The sequence below is a fragment of the Mesoplodon mirus genome (genome assembly GCF_964341445.2).
Source record: "Mesoplodon mirus genome assembly, chromosome: 3".
Taxonomy (NCBI): domain Eukaryota; kingdom Metazoa; phylum Chordata; class Mammalia; order Artiodactyla; family Ziphiidae; genus Mesoplodon; species Mesoplodon mirus.
Genome location: NC_138978.1, coordinates 132,423,554 through 132,438,849, shown reverse-complemented (window position 1 = coordinate 132,438,849; position 15,296 = coordinate 132,423,554). Strand labels below are relative to the sequence as shown.

The 15,296-nt window shown below is 40.3% G+C and overlaps 1 protein-coding gene across 8 annotated transcripts in view; it reads right to left on the bottom strand.

Annotated features, from left to right (window-relative positions):
- Positions 1–15,296, bottom strand: part of CEP170 (centrosomal protein 170) — a 145,198-nt gene that overhangs the window by 91,097 nt on the left and 38,805 nt on the right. For all 8 annotated transcript variants that reach the window (XM_082615760.1, XM_082615761.1, XM_082615757.1 and 5 more), the window contains exon 2: positions 13,043–13,188. In XM_082615760.1, coding sequence (XP_082471886.1) covers positions 13,043–13,147 — 105 coding nt within the window. In that variant the 5' untranslated portion in view covers positions 13,148–13,188. The remainder of the gene's footprint in view (positions 1–13,042; positions 13,189–15,296) is intronic.

Below are 15,296 nucleotides of genomic sequence, written 5' to 3'. Positions count from 1 at the left end.
AAAGGGTTTTAAACCATAAATACTAAATTAGGTTAACAAAATTTAAAGGATCTTTTATTTACTCATTAAAAAAGCAAATAGTAATTATTTGTATTTCTAACAATTTTACTTATCACAACAACTGATCTAACCAATGTAGAACCATTTCATCTACAAAACACCTTAAAATGAAAACATAACTTCATCAACTCTACAGCTCTAAGTTTTCAAAACAAATATATTTCACTAATATTTATATACTTGTAAGTCTCCACTTCTCCATACAAGAGCTTAGTTCACTGTTCAGGAATAATATAAAAAGAATAGTAAATTTTAAATAATCCATTTATTTTACTAATATGCTATGAAAGATTAAACCATTTATTTATTTATTTATTTATTTAATTTTACTTTTTACGGCTTAGCCTTTCTTTTTTTTTTAACATCTCTATTGCAGTATAATTGCTTTACAATGGTGTGTTAGCTTCTGCTTTATAACAAAGTGAATCAGTTATACATATACATATATCCCCATATCTCTTCCCTCTTGTGTCTCCCACACTCCCTATCTCACCCCTCTAGGTGGTCACAAAGCACCGAGCTGATCTCCCTGTGTTATGCAGCTGCTTCCCAGTAGCTATCTATTTTACATTTGGTAGTGTATATATGTCCACACAATTCTCTCACTTTGTCCCAGCTTACCCTTGCCCCTCCCCGTATCCTCAAGTCCATTCTCTAGTAGGTTTGCGTCTTTCTGCCTGTCTTACCCCTAGGTTCTTCGTGACCATTTTTTATTTTAGATTCCATATATACCTGTTAGCATACGGTATTTATTTTTCTCTTTCTGACTTACTTCACTCTGTATGACATACTCTAGGTCCATCCACCTCACTAAAAATAACTCAATTTCGTTTCTTTTTATGGCTGAGTAATATTCATTGTATATATGTGCCACATCTTCTTTATCCATTCATCTCTTGATGGCCACTTAGGTTGCTTCCATGTCCTGGCTATTGTAAATAGAGCTGCAATGCACATTGTGGTTCATGACTCTTTTTGAATTATGGTTTTCTCAGGGTATATACCCAGTAGTGGGATTGCTGAATCGTATGGAAGTTCTATATTTAGTTTTTTAAGGAATCTCCATACTGTTCTCCATAGGGGCTGTATCAATTTACATTCCCACCAACAGTGCAAGAGGGTTCCCTTTTCTCCACACCCTCTCCAGCATTTACTGTTTGTAGATATTTTGAAGATGACCATTCTGACCAGTGTGAGATGATATCTCATTGTATTTTGATTTGAATTTCTCTAATGATTAATGATGTTGAGCATTCTTTCATGTGCTTGTTGGCAATATGTATATCTTCTTTGGAGAAATGTCTATTTAGGTCTTCTGCCCATTTTTGAATTGAGCTGTTTTTTTGGTATTGAGCTGCATGAGCTGCTTGTAAATTTTGGAGATTAATCCTTTTTCAGTTGCTTCATTTGCAAATATTTTCTCCCATTCTGAGGGTTGTCTTTTCATCTTGTTTATGGTTTCCTTTGCTGTGCAAAATCTTCTAAGTTTCATTAGGTCCCATTTGTTTATTTTTGTTTTTATTTCCATTTCTCTAGGAGGTGGGTCAAAAAGGATCTTGCTGTGATTTATGTCATAAGAGTGTTCTGCCTATGTTTTCCTCTAAGAGTTTTATAGTGTCTGGCCTTACATGTAGGTCTTTAATCCATTTTGAGTTTATTTTTGTGTATGGTGTTAGGGAGTGTTCTAATTTCATTCTTTTACATGTAGCTGTCCAGTTTTTCCAGCACCACTTATTGAAGAGGCTGTCTTTTCTCCACTGTACATTCTTGCCTCCTTTATCAAAGATAAGGTGACCATATGTGCGTGGCTTTATCTATGGGCTTTTTATCCTGTTCCATTGATCTATATTTCTGTTTTTGTGCAATACCATACTATCTTGATTACTGTAGCTTTGTAGAGGAGCCTGAAGTCAGGGAGCCTGATTCCTCTGGCTCCGTTTTTCGTTCTCAAGATTGCTTGGGCTATTCGGGGTCTTTTGTGTTTCCAAACAAATTGTGAAATTTTTTGTGCTGGTTCTGTGAAAAATGCCATTGGTAGTTTGATACGGATTGCATTGAATCTGTTGATTGCTTTGGGTAGTAGAGTCATTTTCACAATGTTGATTCTTCCAATCCAAGAACATGGTATATCTCTCCATCTATTTGTATCATCTTTAATTTCTTTCATCAGTGTCATAATTTTCTGCATACAGGTCTTTTGTCTCCTTAGGTAGGTTTATTCCTAGATATTTTATTCTTTTTGTTGCAGTGGTAAATGGGACTGTTTTCTTAATTTCACATTCAGATTTTTCATCATTAGTGTATAGGAATGCAAGAGATTTCTGTGCATTAATTTTGTAACCTGCAACTTTACTAAATTCATTGATTAGCTCTAGTAGTTTTCTGATAGCATCTTTAGGATTCTCTATGTATAGTATCATGTCATCTGCAAACAGTGATAGCTTTACTTCTTCTTTTCCAATTTAGATTCCCTTTATTTCTTTTTCTTCTCTGATTGCTGTGGCTAAAACTTCCAAAACTATGTTGAATAATAGTGGTGAGAGTGGGCAAGCTTTTCTTGTTCCTGATCTTAATGGAAAAGGTTTCAGTTTTTCACCATTGAGGACGATGTTGGCTGTGGGTTTGTCATATATACCCTTTATTATGTTGAGGTAAGTTCCCTCTATGCCTACTTTCTGGAGGGTTATCATAAATGGGTGTTGAATTCCGTAAAAAGATTTTTCTGCATCTATTGAGATGATCATATAGTTTTTCTCCTTCAATTTGTTAATATGATGTAACACATTGATTTGTGTATATTGAATAATCCTGGCATTTCTGGGATAAACCCCACTTGGTCATGGGGTATGATCCTTTTAATGTGCTGTTGGATTCTGTTTGCTAGTATTTTGTTAAGGATTTTTGCATGTATGTTCATCAGTGATATTGGCCTGTAGTTTTCTTTCTTTGTGACATCTTTGGTTTTGGTATCAGGGTGATGGTGGCCTCGTAGAATTAGTTTGGGAGTGTTCCTCCCTCTGCTATCTTTTGGAAGAGTTTGAGAAGGATAGGTGTTAGCTCTTCTCTAAATGTTTGATAGAATTCGCCTCTGAAGCCATCTGGTCCTGAGCTTCTGTTTCTTGGAAGATTTTTAAACACAGTTTCAATTTCAGAGCTTGTGATTTGATCTGCTCATATTTTCTATTTTATCCAGGTTGAGTCTTGGAAGGTTGTGCATTTCTAAGAATTTGTCCATTTCTTCCATGTTGTCCATTTTATTCGCATACAGTTGCTTGTAGTATCTCTCAATCCTTTGTATTTCTGCAGTGTCAGTCATTACTTCTCCTTTTTCATTTCTAATTCTATTGATGTGAATCTTCTCTCTCTTTTTCTTGATGAGTCTGCCTAATGGTTTGTCAGTTTTGCTTATCTTCTCAAAGAACCAGCTTTTTGTTTTATTGATCTTTGCTATTGTTTCCTTCATTTCTTTTTCATTTATTTCTGATCTGATCTTTATGATTTCTTTCCTTCTGTTAACTTTGGGGTTTTTGTGATGTTCTTTCTCTAATTGCTTTAGGTGTAAGGTTAGGTTGTTTATTTGAGATGTTTCTTGTTTCTTACGGTAGGATCGTATTGCTATAAACTTCCCTCTTAGAACTGCTTTTGCTGCATCCCATAGGTTTTGGGTGGTCATGTTTTCATTGTCATTTGTTTCTAGTTATTTTTTGATTTCCTCTTTGATTTCTTCAGTGATCTCTTGGTTATTTAGTAGTGTGTTGTTTAGCCTCCATGTGTTTGTATTTTTTACAGATTTTTTTCCTGTAATTGATATGTAGTCTCATAGCATTGTGGTCAGAACAGATACTTAATATGATTTCAATTCTCTTAAATTTACCAAGGCTTGATTTGTGACCCAAGATATGATCTATCCTAGAAAATGTTCCATGAGCACTTGAGAAGAAAGTGTATTCTGTTGTTTTTGGATGCAATGTCCTATAAATATCAATTAAGTCCATCTTGTTTAATGTATCATTTAAAGCTTGTGTTTCCTTATTTATTTTCATTTTGGATGATCTGTCCATTGGTGAACGTGGGGTGTTACAGTTCCTTACTATGGTTGTGTTACTGTCAGTTTCCCCTTTTATGGCTGTTAGTATTTGCCTTATGTATTGAGGTGCTCCTATGTTGGGTGCATAAATATTTACAATTGTTATATCATCTTCTTGGATTGATCCCTTGATCTTTAGGTAGTGTCCTTCTTTGTCTCTTATAATAGTCTTTGTTTTAAAGTCTATTTTGTCTGATATGAGAATTGCTACTCCAGCTTTCTTTTGATTTCCATTTGCATGGAATATCTTTTTCCATCCTCTCACTTTCAGTCTGTATGTGTCTCTAGGTCTGAAGTGGGTCTCTTGCAGACAGCATATATTCAGGTGTTGTTTTTGTATCCATTCAGCCAGTCTATGTCTTTTGTTGGAGCATTTAATCCATTTACATTTAAGGTAATTATTGATATGTATGTTGCTATTAAAATTTTCTTAATTCTTTTGGGTTTGGTATTGTAGGTCTTTTCCTTCCCTTTGTTTCCTGTGTAGAGAAGTTCCTTTAGGATTTGTTGTAAAGTTGTTTTGGTGCTTCTGAATTCTCTTAGCTTTTGCTTGTCTGTAAAGGTTTTAATTTCACCATCAAATCTGAATGAGATCCTTGCTAGGTAGAGTAATCTTGGTTGTAGGTTTTTCCCCTTCATCACTTTAAATATGTCCTGCCACTCCCATCTGGCTTACAGAGTTTCTGCTGAAACATCAGCTGTTAACCTTATGGGGATTCCCTTGTATGTTATTTGTTGTTTTTCCCTTGCTGCTTTTAACATTTTTTCTTCGTATTTAATTTTTGATGGTTTGATTAATGTGTCTTGGCATGTTTCTCCTTGGATTTATCCTGTATAGGACTGTCTGTGCTTTCTGGACTCGATTAACTCTTTCCTTTCCCGTATTAGGGAACTTTTCAACTATAATCTCTTCAAATATTTTCTCAGTCCCTTTCTTTTTCTCTTCTTCTTCTGGGACCCCTATGATTTGAATGTTGGTGCGTTTAATGTTGTCCCAGAGGTCTCTGAGACTCTCCTCAGTTCTTTTCATTCCTTTTTCTTTATTCTGCTCTGCAGTAGTTATTTCCACTATTTTATCTTCCAGGTCACTTATCCATTCTTTTGCCTCAGTTATTCTGCTATTGATTCCTTTTAGAGAATTTTTAATTTCATTTATTGTGTGGTTCATTACTGTTTGTTTGCTCTTTAGTTCTTCAAGGTCCTTGTTAAACATTTCTTGTATTTTCTCCATTCTATTTCCAAGATTTTGGATCATCTTTACTATAATTATTCTGAATTCTTTTTCAGGTAGACTGCCTATTTCCTCTTCATTTGTTATATCTGGTGGGTTTTTACCTTGCTCCTTCATTTGCTGTGTCCTTCTCTTTCTTTTCATTTTGCTTACCTTACTGTATTTGGGGTCTCCTTTTCGTTGGCTGCAGGTTCATAGTTCCCGTTGTTTTTGTTGTCTGCCCCCAGTGGCTAAGGTTGGTTCAGTGGGTTGTGTAAGCTTCCTGGTGGAGGGGACTAGGGCCTGTGTTCCGGTGGATGAGGCTGGATCTTGTCTTTCTGGTGGGCAGGTCCATGTCTGGTGATGTGTTTTGGGGTGTCTGTGGCCTTATTATGATTTTAGGCAGCCTTTCTGCTAATGGGTAGGGTTGTGTTCCTGTCTTGCTATTTGTTTGGTATAGGGTTTACAGCACTGGAGCTTGATGGTCTTTGAGTAGAGCTGGGTCTTGGCGTTGAGATGGAGATATCTGGGAGATTTTCGCTGTTTGATATTACCTGGAGCTGGGAGGTCTCTTGTGGACCAATGTCCTGAACTTGGGTCTCCCACCTCAGAGGCACAGCCCTGACACCTGGCTGGAGCACCAAGAGTTTGTCATCCACATGGCTCAGAATAAAAGGGAGAAGAAATAGAAAGAAAGAAAGAATAAGATAAAATAAAATTAAACTAAATTAAAAAGTTATTAAAATAAAACTTAAAAAAAATTTTATTTAATAAAGAAAAAGGAATGAAAGAAAGAAGGGAGCAACCAAACCAAAAAAGAAACCCACCTATGACAAGAAGCGCTAAAAACTATAGTAAAAAAAGACAGACAGAACCCTAGGACAAATGGTAAAAGCAAAGCTATACAGACAAAATCACACATAGAAGCATACACATACACACTTTGAAAAAGAGAAAAAGGGAAAAAATATATATATCATTGCTCCCAAAGTCCACTGCCTTAATTTTGGGATGATTCGTTGTCTATTCAGGTATTCCAGAGATGCAGGGTACATCAAGTTGACTGTGGAGAGTTAATCCGCTGCTCCTGATGCTGCTGGGAGAGATTTCCGTTTCTCTTCTTTGTTTGCACAGCTCCTGGGTTTCAGCTTTGGATTTGCCCCTCCTCTGCGTGTCAGTCACCTGAGGGTGTCTGTTCTTCACTCAGACAGGATGGGGTTAAAGGAGTAGCTGACTCGGGTGCCCTGGCTCACTCAGGCCAGGGGGAGGGAGGGGTACGGAATGTTGGGAGAGCCTGTGGTGGCAGAGGCCGGCGTGATGTTGCATCAGCCTGAGGCACGCCGTGCGTTCTCCCGGGGAAGTTGTCCCTGGATCACGGGACCCTGGCAGTGGTAGGCTGCACAGGCCTCTGCGAGGGGTGGTGTGGACAGTGACCTGCGCTTGCACACAGGCTTCTTGGTGGATGCAGCAGCAGCCTTAGCGTCTCATGCCCGTCTCTGGGGTCCGTGCTGATAGCCACAGCTCGCGCCCGTCTCTGGAGCTCCTTTAAGCAGCGCTCTGAATCCCCTCTCCTCGCGCATCAGGAAACAAAGAGGCGTGAAAAAGTCTCTTGCCTCTTCAACAGCTCCAGACTTCTCCCGGACTCCCCCCCGGCTAGCTGTGGCGCACTAGCCCCCTTCAGGCCGTGTTCATGCCACCAACCCCAGTCCTCTCCCTGGGATCCGATGGAAGCCCGAGCTTCAGCTCCCAGCCCCAACCTGTCCCGGCAGGTGAGCAGACAAGCCTCTCAGGCCGGTGAGTGCTGGTTGGCACCAATCCTCCATGTGGGACTCTCTCCACTTTGCCCTCTGCACCCCTGTTGCTGCGCTCTCCTCTGTGGCTCTGAAGCTCCCCCCCGCCCGCCACCCACAGTCTCTGCCCGTGAAGGGGCTTCCTAGTGTGTGGAAACCTTTCCTCTTTCACAGCTCCCTCCCACTGGTGCAGGTCCCATCCCTATTCTTTTGTCTCTGTTTTTTCTTTTGCCCTACCCAGGTACGTGGGGAGTTTCTTGCCTTTCGGGAGGTCTGAGGTCTTCTACCAGTGTTCAGTAGGTGTTCTGTAGGAATTGTTCCACATGTAGATGTATTTCTGATGTATTTGTGGGGAGGAAGGCGATCTCCATGTCTTACTCTTTCGCCATATTGAAGCTTCTCAACTAAACCATTTAAAAACTAAATACAATTTGCAAATACTTGTTCTTACTTCCATACAAAAGATGTGTCTTTCTGTATTAAGAAGAGTTCCATTAACTTGTAGCACTGATTCTGACTACCAGGTAACCATGAAGCTGATCAAATCATGGAACTTTTTCAGAGAATACACTGTGTCTAGGGCAGTGCTAAAAGGAGTATGCTCCTATCAGATAAAGGGCAGAAGTATCTTTAGAGGTGGAGTCTGAGGAACAGGTCAAAAGTGGTTTTTTTCTTGCCTGATCATGGAATTTCACCAACTTCATATTTTATTTTTAAAATAAAGCATAAATTTAAAAATAGTCATAAGTAGAATAGATGCCCACATCAGACTCATTGATGAATTTTAAATAAAAATGTTATTTTAATGTTTGACTTCTTATAGTGGTAATAGTGGATTTTGTGCTTTAAAAATTATTGATTTTCTTTTAATTTCTGTTTTGATTATAATACCTGAATCAATTCAAAGATGTTTTAAAATTCTATTGCCATTGATTTTCCTCTAGATTTTTCACTGTGGTAAAATATATATAACATAATATTTGTCATTTTAACCATTTTCATTGTACAATTCAGTGGCATTAATTAAATTTACACTGTTGTGCAATCATCACCACTGTACAATATCCGATTCCAAAATTTAACACCCCAAACCATACCCCTTTCTAAAATTTTTTCATCACTCCAAACAGAAACTGTAACTGTAAAGCAATAACTCTTCAACCCTCCTTCCTCTAGCCACTGGTAACCACTAATCTACTTTGTATCTCTATGAATTTGCTTGTTTTAGATATTTCATGTAAGTGAAATCATACATTTGTCATTTGTTTCTGGCTTATTTCATTTAGCAGAATGTTTTCAAGGTTCATTTCTGTTGCAGCATGTATTCAAACTTTATTTCTTTTTGTAACTGAATAATAATCCATTATACGTATTGATATATACTGCATTTTGTTTATCCCTTCATCTGTTGCTGGACACTTGGGTTGTTGTCACCTTTTGGCTACTGTGAATAACACTACAATGAACACTGACTTAAATACAAGTGTCTGTTTGAGTCCTAGCTTTCAATTATTCTGGGTATAGCCTACTAGTGGAATTGCTGGGTCATATGATAATTCTGTTTAACTTCTGAGGAACCACTAAATTGTTTTCCACGGCGGCTACCCCATTTTACACATTCCCACCAGCAAATTACAAGAATTTCAATTTCTCCACACCCTTACCAACACTTATCTTCTTGTTTTTTTTGTTTTTAACATTACTGCCATCCCAGTAGATATGAAGCAGTATTTCAATGCAGTTCTGATCTGCATTTCTTAATGACAAATGATGTTGAGTGACTTTCATGTGCTTATTAGCCATTTTTATATCTTCTTTGGAGAAATGTCTACTCAAATCTTTTGACCATTTTTTAAGGGGGTTGTTTGTATATCTGTTGTTGAGTTGTAGGAGTTCTTTATATACTCTGGATATTATAAGATATGTATGGTTTTGCAAATATTTTTCCAATTCTGAGAGTTGTCTTTTTCCTCTCTTGATAGTATCCTTAGATGCACAAGTTTTTAATTTTGATGAAGTCCAATTTACCTACTTTTGCTTTTGTTGCTTGTGCTATTGGTATCACATCTAAGAATCCACTGCCAAATCCAAGGTAATGACGATTTATCCCTATGATTTCTTCTAAGAGTTTTATGGCTTTAGCTCTTATATTCAGGTCACTGATCCATTTTGAGTTAATTTTTATATATGTTGTAAGGTAGGGGTCCAAATTCATTCTTTTACATGTAGAAATTCGGTTGTCCTAGCTTTATCTGTTGGAAAGACCACTCTTTCCTCTACTGAATGGGCTTGGTCTCAAAAACCTACTGTAGCAGTTTCCTTGGGCTGCCATAAAAAAGTGCCATAAATTGAGTGGCTTAAAACAGTCCAAGTGTATTCTCTCAAAGTTCTGGATTCACGAAGTCCAAAATCAAGGAGTTGGCAGGGCCATGTTTCCTCCAAAACTTCCAGGGAAGAATCCTTCCTTGCCTCTTCCAGTTTCTGGTAGCCCCAGGTTTCCTTGGCTTCTGGTAGCATAACTCTTAATCTCTGCTTCTATCTTTACATGGCTGTCTTCTCTCTGTGTCTGTCCTCTCCTCATCATGTGACACTAAGTTATATTGGCTTAAGGTCCACCCTAATGACTTCATCTTAACTTGATCACATCCTCAAAGACCCTATGTCCTAATAAGATCACATTCACAAGTATGGGATATTAAGACTTTGATACATCTTTTGGGGGGGACACAATTCAAACCATAACAGCCATAGATATATGGGTTTCCTTCTGAACTCTTCATTCTGTTCCATTTGTCTGTACGTCTACCCTTATTCCAGTATTGCTAGCTTTGTAATAAATTTTGAAGTTGAGAAGTGTGAGTTGTGCAACTTTATTCTTCTTTTTCAAGGTTGTTTTGCCATTTTTAAATTTTGCCAAACTTCGCCAAACTCTTCAGAAACAAAAAATCTTTAATCTGTCTTCATTATGGGTCACATTTTCCTGCTTTTTTACAGGCCTGATAATTTTTTATTGGCTAACAAACACTGGGAATTTTACCTTTGTATTTCTGTATTCCTATAAATATTCTTAAACTTTGGTCTGGGACACAGCTAATTTACTTAAAAACAGTGTGACCCTTTTGAGTACTGTTTTTTTTTTTTTTTTTTTAAATCTTCATGGGGAAAGCTTAGAACTGGCATTTTAAATTATTTATTTATTTATTTATGGCTGTGTTGGGTCTTCGTTTCTGCGCGAGGGCTTTCTCTAGTTGTGGCAAGTGGGGGCCACTCTTCATCGCGGTGCGCAGGCCTCTCACTATCGTGGCCTCTCTTGTTGCGGAGCACAGGCTCCAGACGCGCAGGCTCAGTAATTGTGGCTCACGGGGCTAATTGCTCCGCGGCATGTGGGCTCTTCCCAGACCAGGGCTCGAACCCGTGTCCTCTGCATTGGCAGGCAGATTCTCAACCACTGCGCCACCAGGGAAGCCCCTGAGTACTGTTTTTAAGATTGAGATAAGAGTAGAACTCAGACTAGGGTTAATTATTTCCCCACTACTAAGGGGTAGAGACCAATGCCCTGTGAATTGTGAGGTTTTCCAGTCTGGCTATTAGCAACAGGCACCATTCCTGACCCTGTTAGTGCCGGGTACTGTTAACTCTAATTAACAGGGGACTTTTTCCCCTGCCTTTGGGTAGTCTCTTCACATATGTGTGCTGATCAATACTCAAATGCATACTCAAGGGTAATCCTCCACAGAGTTCTTTCTCTGTGTAGCTCTTTCCTCTCCGACGGTGTGTCCTGTAAATTGGAACCCATCTTGGTCTCCTTGGACTCTCAGCTTCCTCCCTCCACCTCACAAATTGTCAGACAACTTACATTTGTTACACATAATCCAGGACACAGACACCTTACCAGTCATGTCTCTTAATCTTATCTTCATGTAAGAAAAGATTTATTCTGCAAGTTCCTAAACAGCCATTCCCACATTTCCTAAGATACTGCTCTGCTGGTTGATACAAATGCCACATAGAAAGTACCTCTTCCACTCTCTAATGAATGAGTTCCCCCCAGTTTGAACCTAAGATATGTTTCAGTTACAAGGGGCCTATATCCAAATAGAATCATTACTGCCTTCTTCTCAGTTGCTAGTCTCACTATTCCATCTCACTGAGGAGCCCAGAAAAATCTCTGTACTATTCTATTTCTCTCATTGAATTTCTTTAAATAAGGTTTCATTATACATGTAACTCATATACTCATATAGCTATATAGTGGCTTTACTTTTACTGTCTCAAAACTATGAAATAAGTTCTTTAATTTTAAAGTAAAAACGTATGTAAACATATGCAAATCTGACTTTTCTGGGGACAACGTAGGGTTTCTCAGTCTCAGCACTATTGATATTTTTGGCCAAATAATTCTTTGTTGGGTGTGTTTGGTGGGAGCGGTATAAGGGGTATGAAGAAGTATGTTATATACTGTAGGATGTTTGCAACCCCCCCGGTCTCTTGACCTTTGCCTACTGAATGTCAGTAGCAAACACCTCCAACCCTCTACCATGCACAACAATCAAAATGGGGACTTCCCTGGTTGTCCAGTGGGTAAGACTCTGCGCTCCCAATGCAGGGGCCCAGGTTCAATCCCTGGTCAGGGAACTAGATCCCAGTGCAACTAAAGATCCTGCAACTAAGAAATCTGCATGCTGCAACTAAAGATCCTGAATGCCGCAACGAAGATCCCATGTGCCGCAACTAAGACCTGGGGCAGCCTAAATAAATAAATAAATGACTAAATAAATAAATAAATATAAAAAACAAAATCAACTGTCTCTAAAAAAAATCAAAATGTCTCCAAATACTGCCAAATATCTTTTGGGGGAGTTGGGGGGAGGCAGGATCACCCCAGTTGAGAAACAATGGGCTAACAGAACAAATCTCTCTATTCTAAGTATTTGTTTACAGTTTTTAACCAACAAAAGGGGGGAGGGCAAGGGGATAAGACTCTATTCTAGATTGTCAGGACCTATTAAAGTAACTAAATGTCAAAAACCTGGGGATCCATTTTTCTAATTACTTTGCTCAAAAACATCTTAAAAGGGCTTCCCTGGTGGCGCAGGGGTTAAGAATCCGCCTGCCAACGCAGGGGACAGGGGTTCGAGCCCTGGTCGGGGAAAATCCCAAATGCCGCGGAGCAACTAAGCCCGTGCCACAACTACTGAGCCTGCGCTTTAGAGCCTGCGAGCCACAACTACTGAAGCCCCTGCACCTAGAGCCCGTGCTCCGCAACGAGAAGCTACCACAATAAGAAGCCTGCGCACCGCAATGAAGAGCAGTCCCTGCTCACCGCAACTAGAGAAAGCCTGCGCACAGCAATGAACACCCAACACAGCCAAAAATAAATTAATAAACAAATTTAAAAATAAATTAATTAATTTAAAAAATCTTCAAAGTATGTTTTAAAAGTAACTCCTTTATACATAATTCAGCAAATGCCAACAATCTGTATGCTCAAACTACTGGAAGATATTATAATGAAAACCTCTAAAAGAAAAAGAGATTAATTCCAGTATCAATTAAGTACCCATGATTAAAATTCAGTTTTACTTTATGCTATACTAATTTTATGAATTATTTACAAGTCTTATTTTAAAAGTGTAGAATGTGAAACTTCTTACTTCTTAAAAACAAACTTCTCTACTCAAAGCTCTCATTTTTCAAAATATAATCTCTGAGACTTAGAACTTATTTTTACATGATACAAGGGGGAGAAAATTTATTAAACTAGTAACTAGAGCTTAAAGAGGGAGGGCCAGAAAGTTCAAATGTTAAGCAGAGTTGCTCTGCAAAGGAGTAGAAAAATATTTCATGTCAGTTCCAGGTTTTGAGTAGACACATACAGAAGGCAGACACAATTACCTGCAACATGAGCTCACAGTCATCTCTTCCAACAAAAATCATTTCTCGTGGCAGCCTGTGGCGAGTGCCTCCACTGCTCACCAAAAACCAGGATGTTAAGCTCATTTTCTGGTTAGCTTCTAAGTCTTTCGCAAAGGTACGTCATCCTGCAGAGAGAGATTCAGAAAAACATACATTTAGATATTTTCAACTTTAGTATCTATTCACCAAACCCTTGGAATAGAACTGCATTCAACATTTACCCCTGACTACATAAATAAGACAGTCCACGAGTTCCAGGAAACAACATATCCACCAAATTCTCAGCAGTAAAGTAAGTCCATGGACTCCATTAAGAGTTCACTTAAAAAGGAATACATTAGGCAATTAAGTAGGTAGTCAACTAATAACATTTATCATATCTCTATAGCTTATAAAGGTCTACAATTCTCAAGTAAATGATCACATTAGTATCATGTTAACTGCAGTAAACACTAGCAATGTTATATAAATAAGTTCTCGGGACTTCCGGGTAAGATGGCGGAAGAGTAAGACGCGGAGATCACCTTCCTCCCCACGGATACAACAGAAATACAGCTACACGTGGAACAACTCCTACAGAACACCTACTGAACGCTGGCAGAAGACCCCAGACCTCCCAAAAGGCAAGAAACTCCCCACATACCTGGGTAGGGCAAAGCGGAGAGATCCGCACACAGAGGATCGGTGCCAAGCGGCACTCACCAGCCCGAGAGGCTTGTCTGCTCGCCCGCCGGGGCGCGCAGCGCTGGAAGCTGAGGCTCGGGCTTTGGTCAGAGCGCAGGGAGAGGACTGGGGCTGGCGGCGAGAACTCAGCCTGAAGGGGGCTAATGTGCCACAGCTAGCCGGCAGGGAGTCCGGGAAAACTCTGGAGCTGCCGAAGAGGCAAGAGACTTTTTCTTCCCTCTTGGTTTCCTGGTGCGCGAGGAGAGGGGATTAAGAGCGCTGCTTAAAGGGGCTCCACGGACGGGCGCGAGTCGCGACTGAAAGCGCGGAGCCCAGTGACAGGCGTGGGACGCTGGGGCTGCTGCTGCCGCCGCCAAGAAGCCTGTGTGCGAGCGCAGGTCACTGCCCACACCGCCCTTCCGGGAGCCTGTGCAGCCCGCCACTGCCGGGGTCCCGGGATCCAGGGGCGGCTTCCCTGGGAGAACGCACGGCGCACCTCGGGCTGGTGCAACGTCACGCCGACCTCTGCCGCTGGAGGCTCGCCCCGCACTCCGTGCCCCTCCCTCCCTCCCGGCCTGAGTGAGCCAGAGTCCCCGAAGAGGCTGCTCCTTTAACCCTGTCCTATTTGAGCGAAGAACAGACGCCCTCCGGCGACCTACACGCAGAGGCGGGGCCAAATCCAAAGCTGAGACCCAGGAGCTGTGTGAGAACAAAGAAGAGAAAGGGAAACCTCTCCCAGCAGCCTCAGAAGCAGCGGATTAAAGCTCCACAATCAACTTGATGTACCCTGCATCTGTGGAATACATGAATAGACAACACATCATCCCAAATTGAGGAGCCCGGAGTCAGTGCTGTGCCTCTGAGGTGGGAGAGCCAACTTCAGGACACTGGTCCACAAGAGACCTCCCAGCTCCACATAATATCAAACGGCGAAAATCTTCCAGAGATCTCCATCTCAACACCAGCACCCAGCTTCACTCAACGACCAGCAGGCTACAGTGCTGGACACCCTGAGCCAAACAACTAGCAAGACAGGAACACAACGCCACCCATTAGCAGAGAGGTGGCCTAAAATCATAAAAAGTCCACAGACACCCCAAAACACACCACCAGACGTGGACCTGCCCACCAGAAAGACAAGATCCAGCCTCATCCACCAGAACACAGGCACTAGTCCCCTCCACCAGGAAGCCTACACAACCCACTAAACCAACCTTAGCCACTGGGGACAGACACCAAAAACAACAGGAACTACGAACCTGCAGCCTGCAAAAAGGAGACCCCAAACACAGTAACATAAGCAAAATGAGAAGACAGAAAAACACACAGCAGGAGAAGGAGCAAGATAAAAACCCACCAGACCTAACAAATGAAGAGGTAATAGGCACTCTACCTGAAAAAGAATTCAGAATAATGATGGTAAAGATGATCCAAGATTCTATTTCCCAGATCCAAAATCTTGGAAATAGAATAGACAAAATGCAAGAAACAGTTAACAAGGACCTAGAAGAACTAAAGATGAATCAAGCATCGATTAAAAACACAATAAATGAAATAAAAAATACTCTAG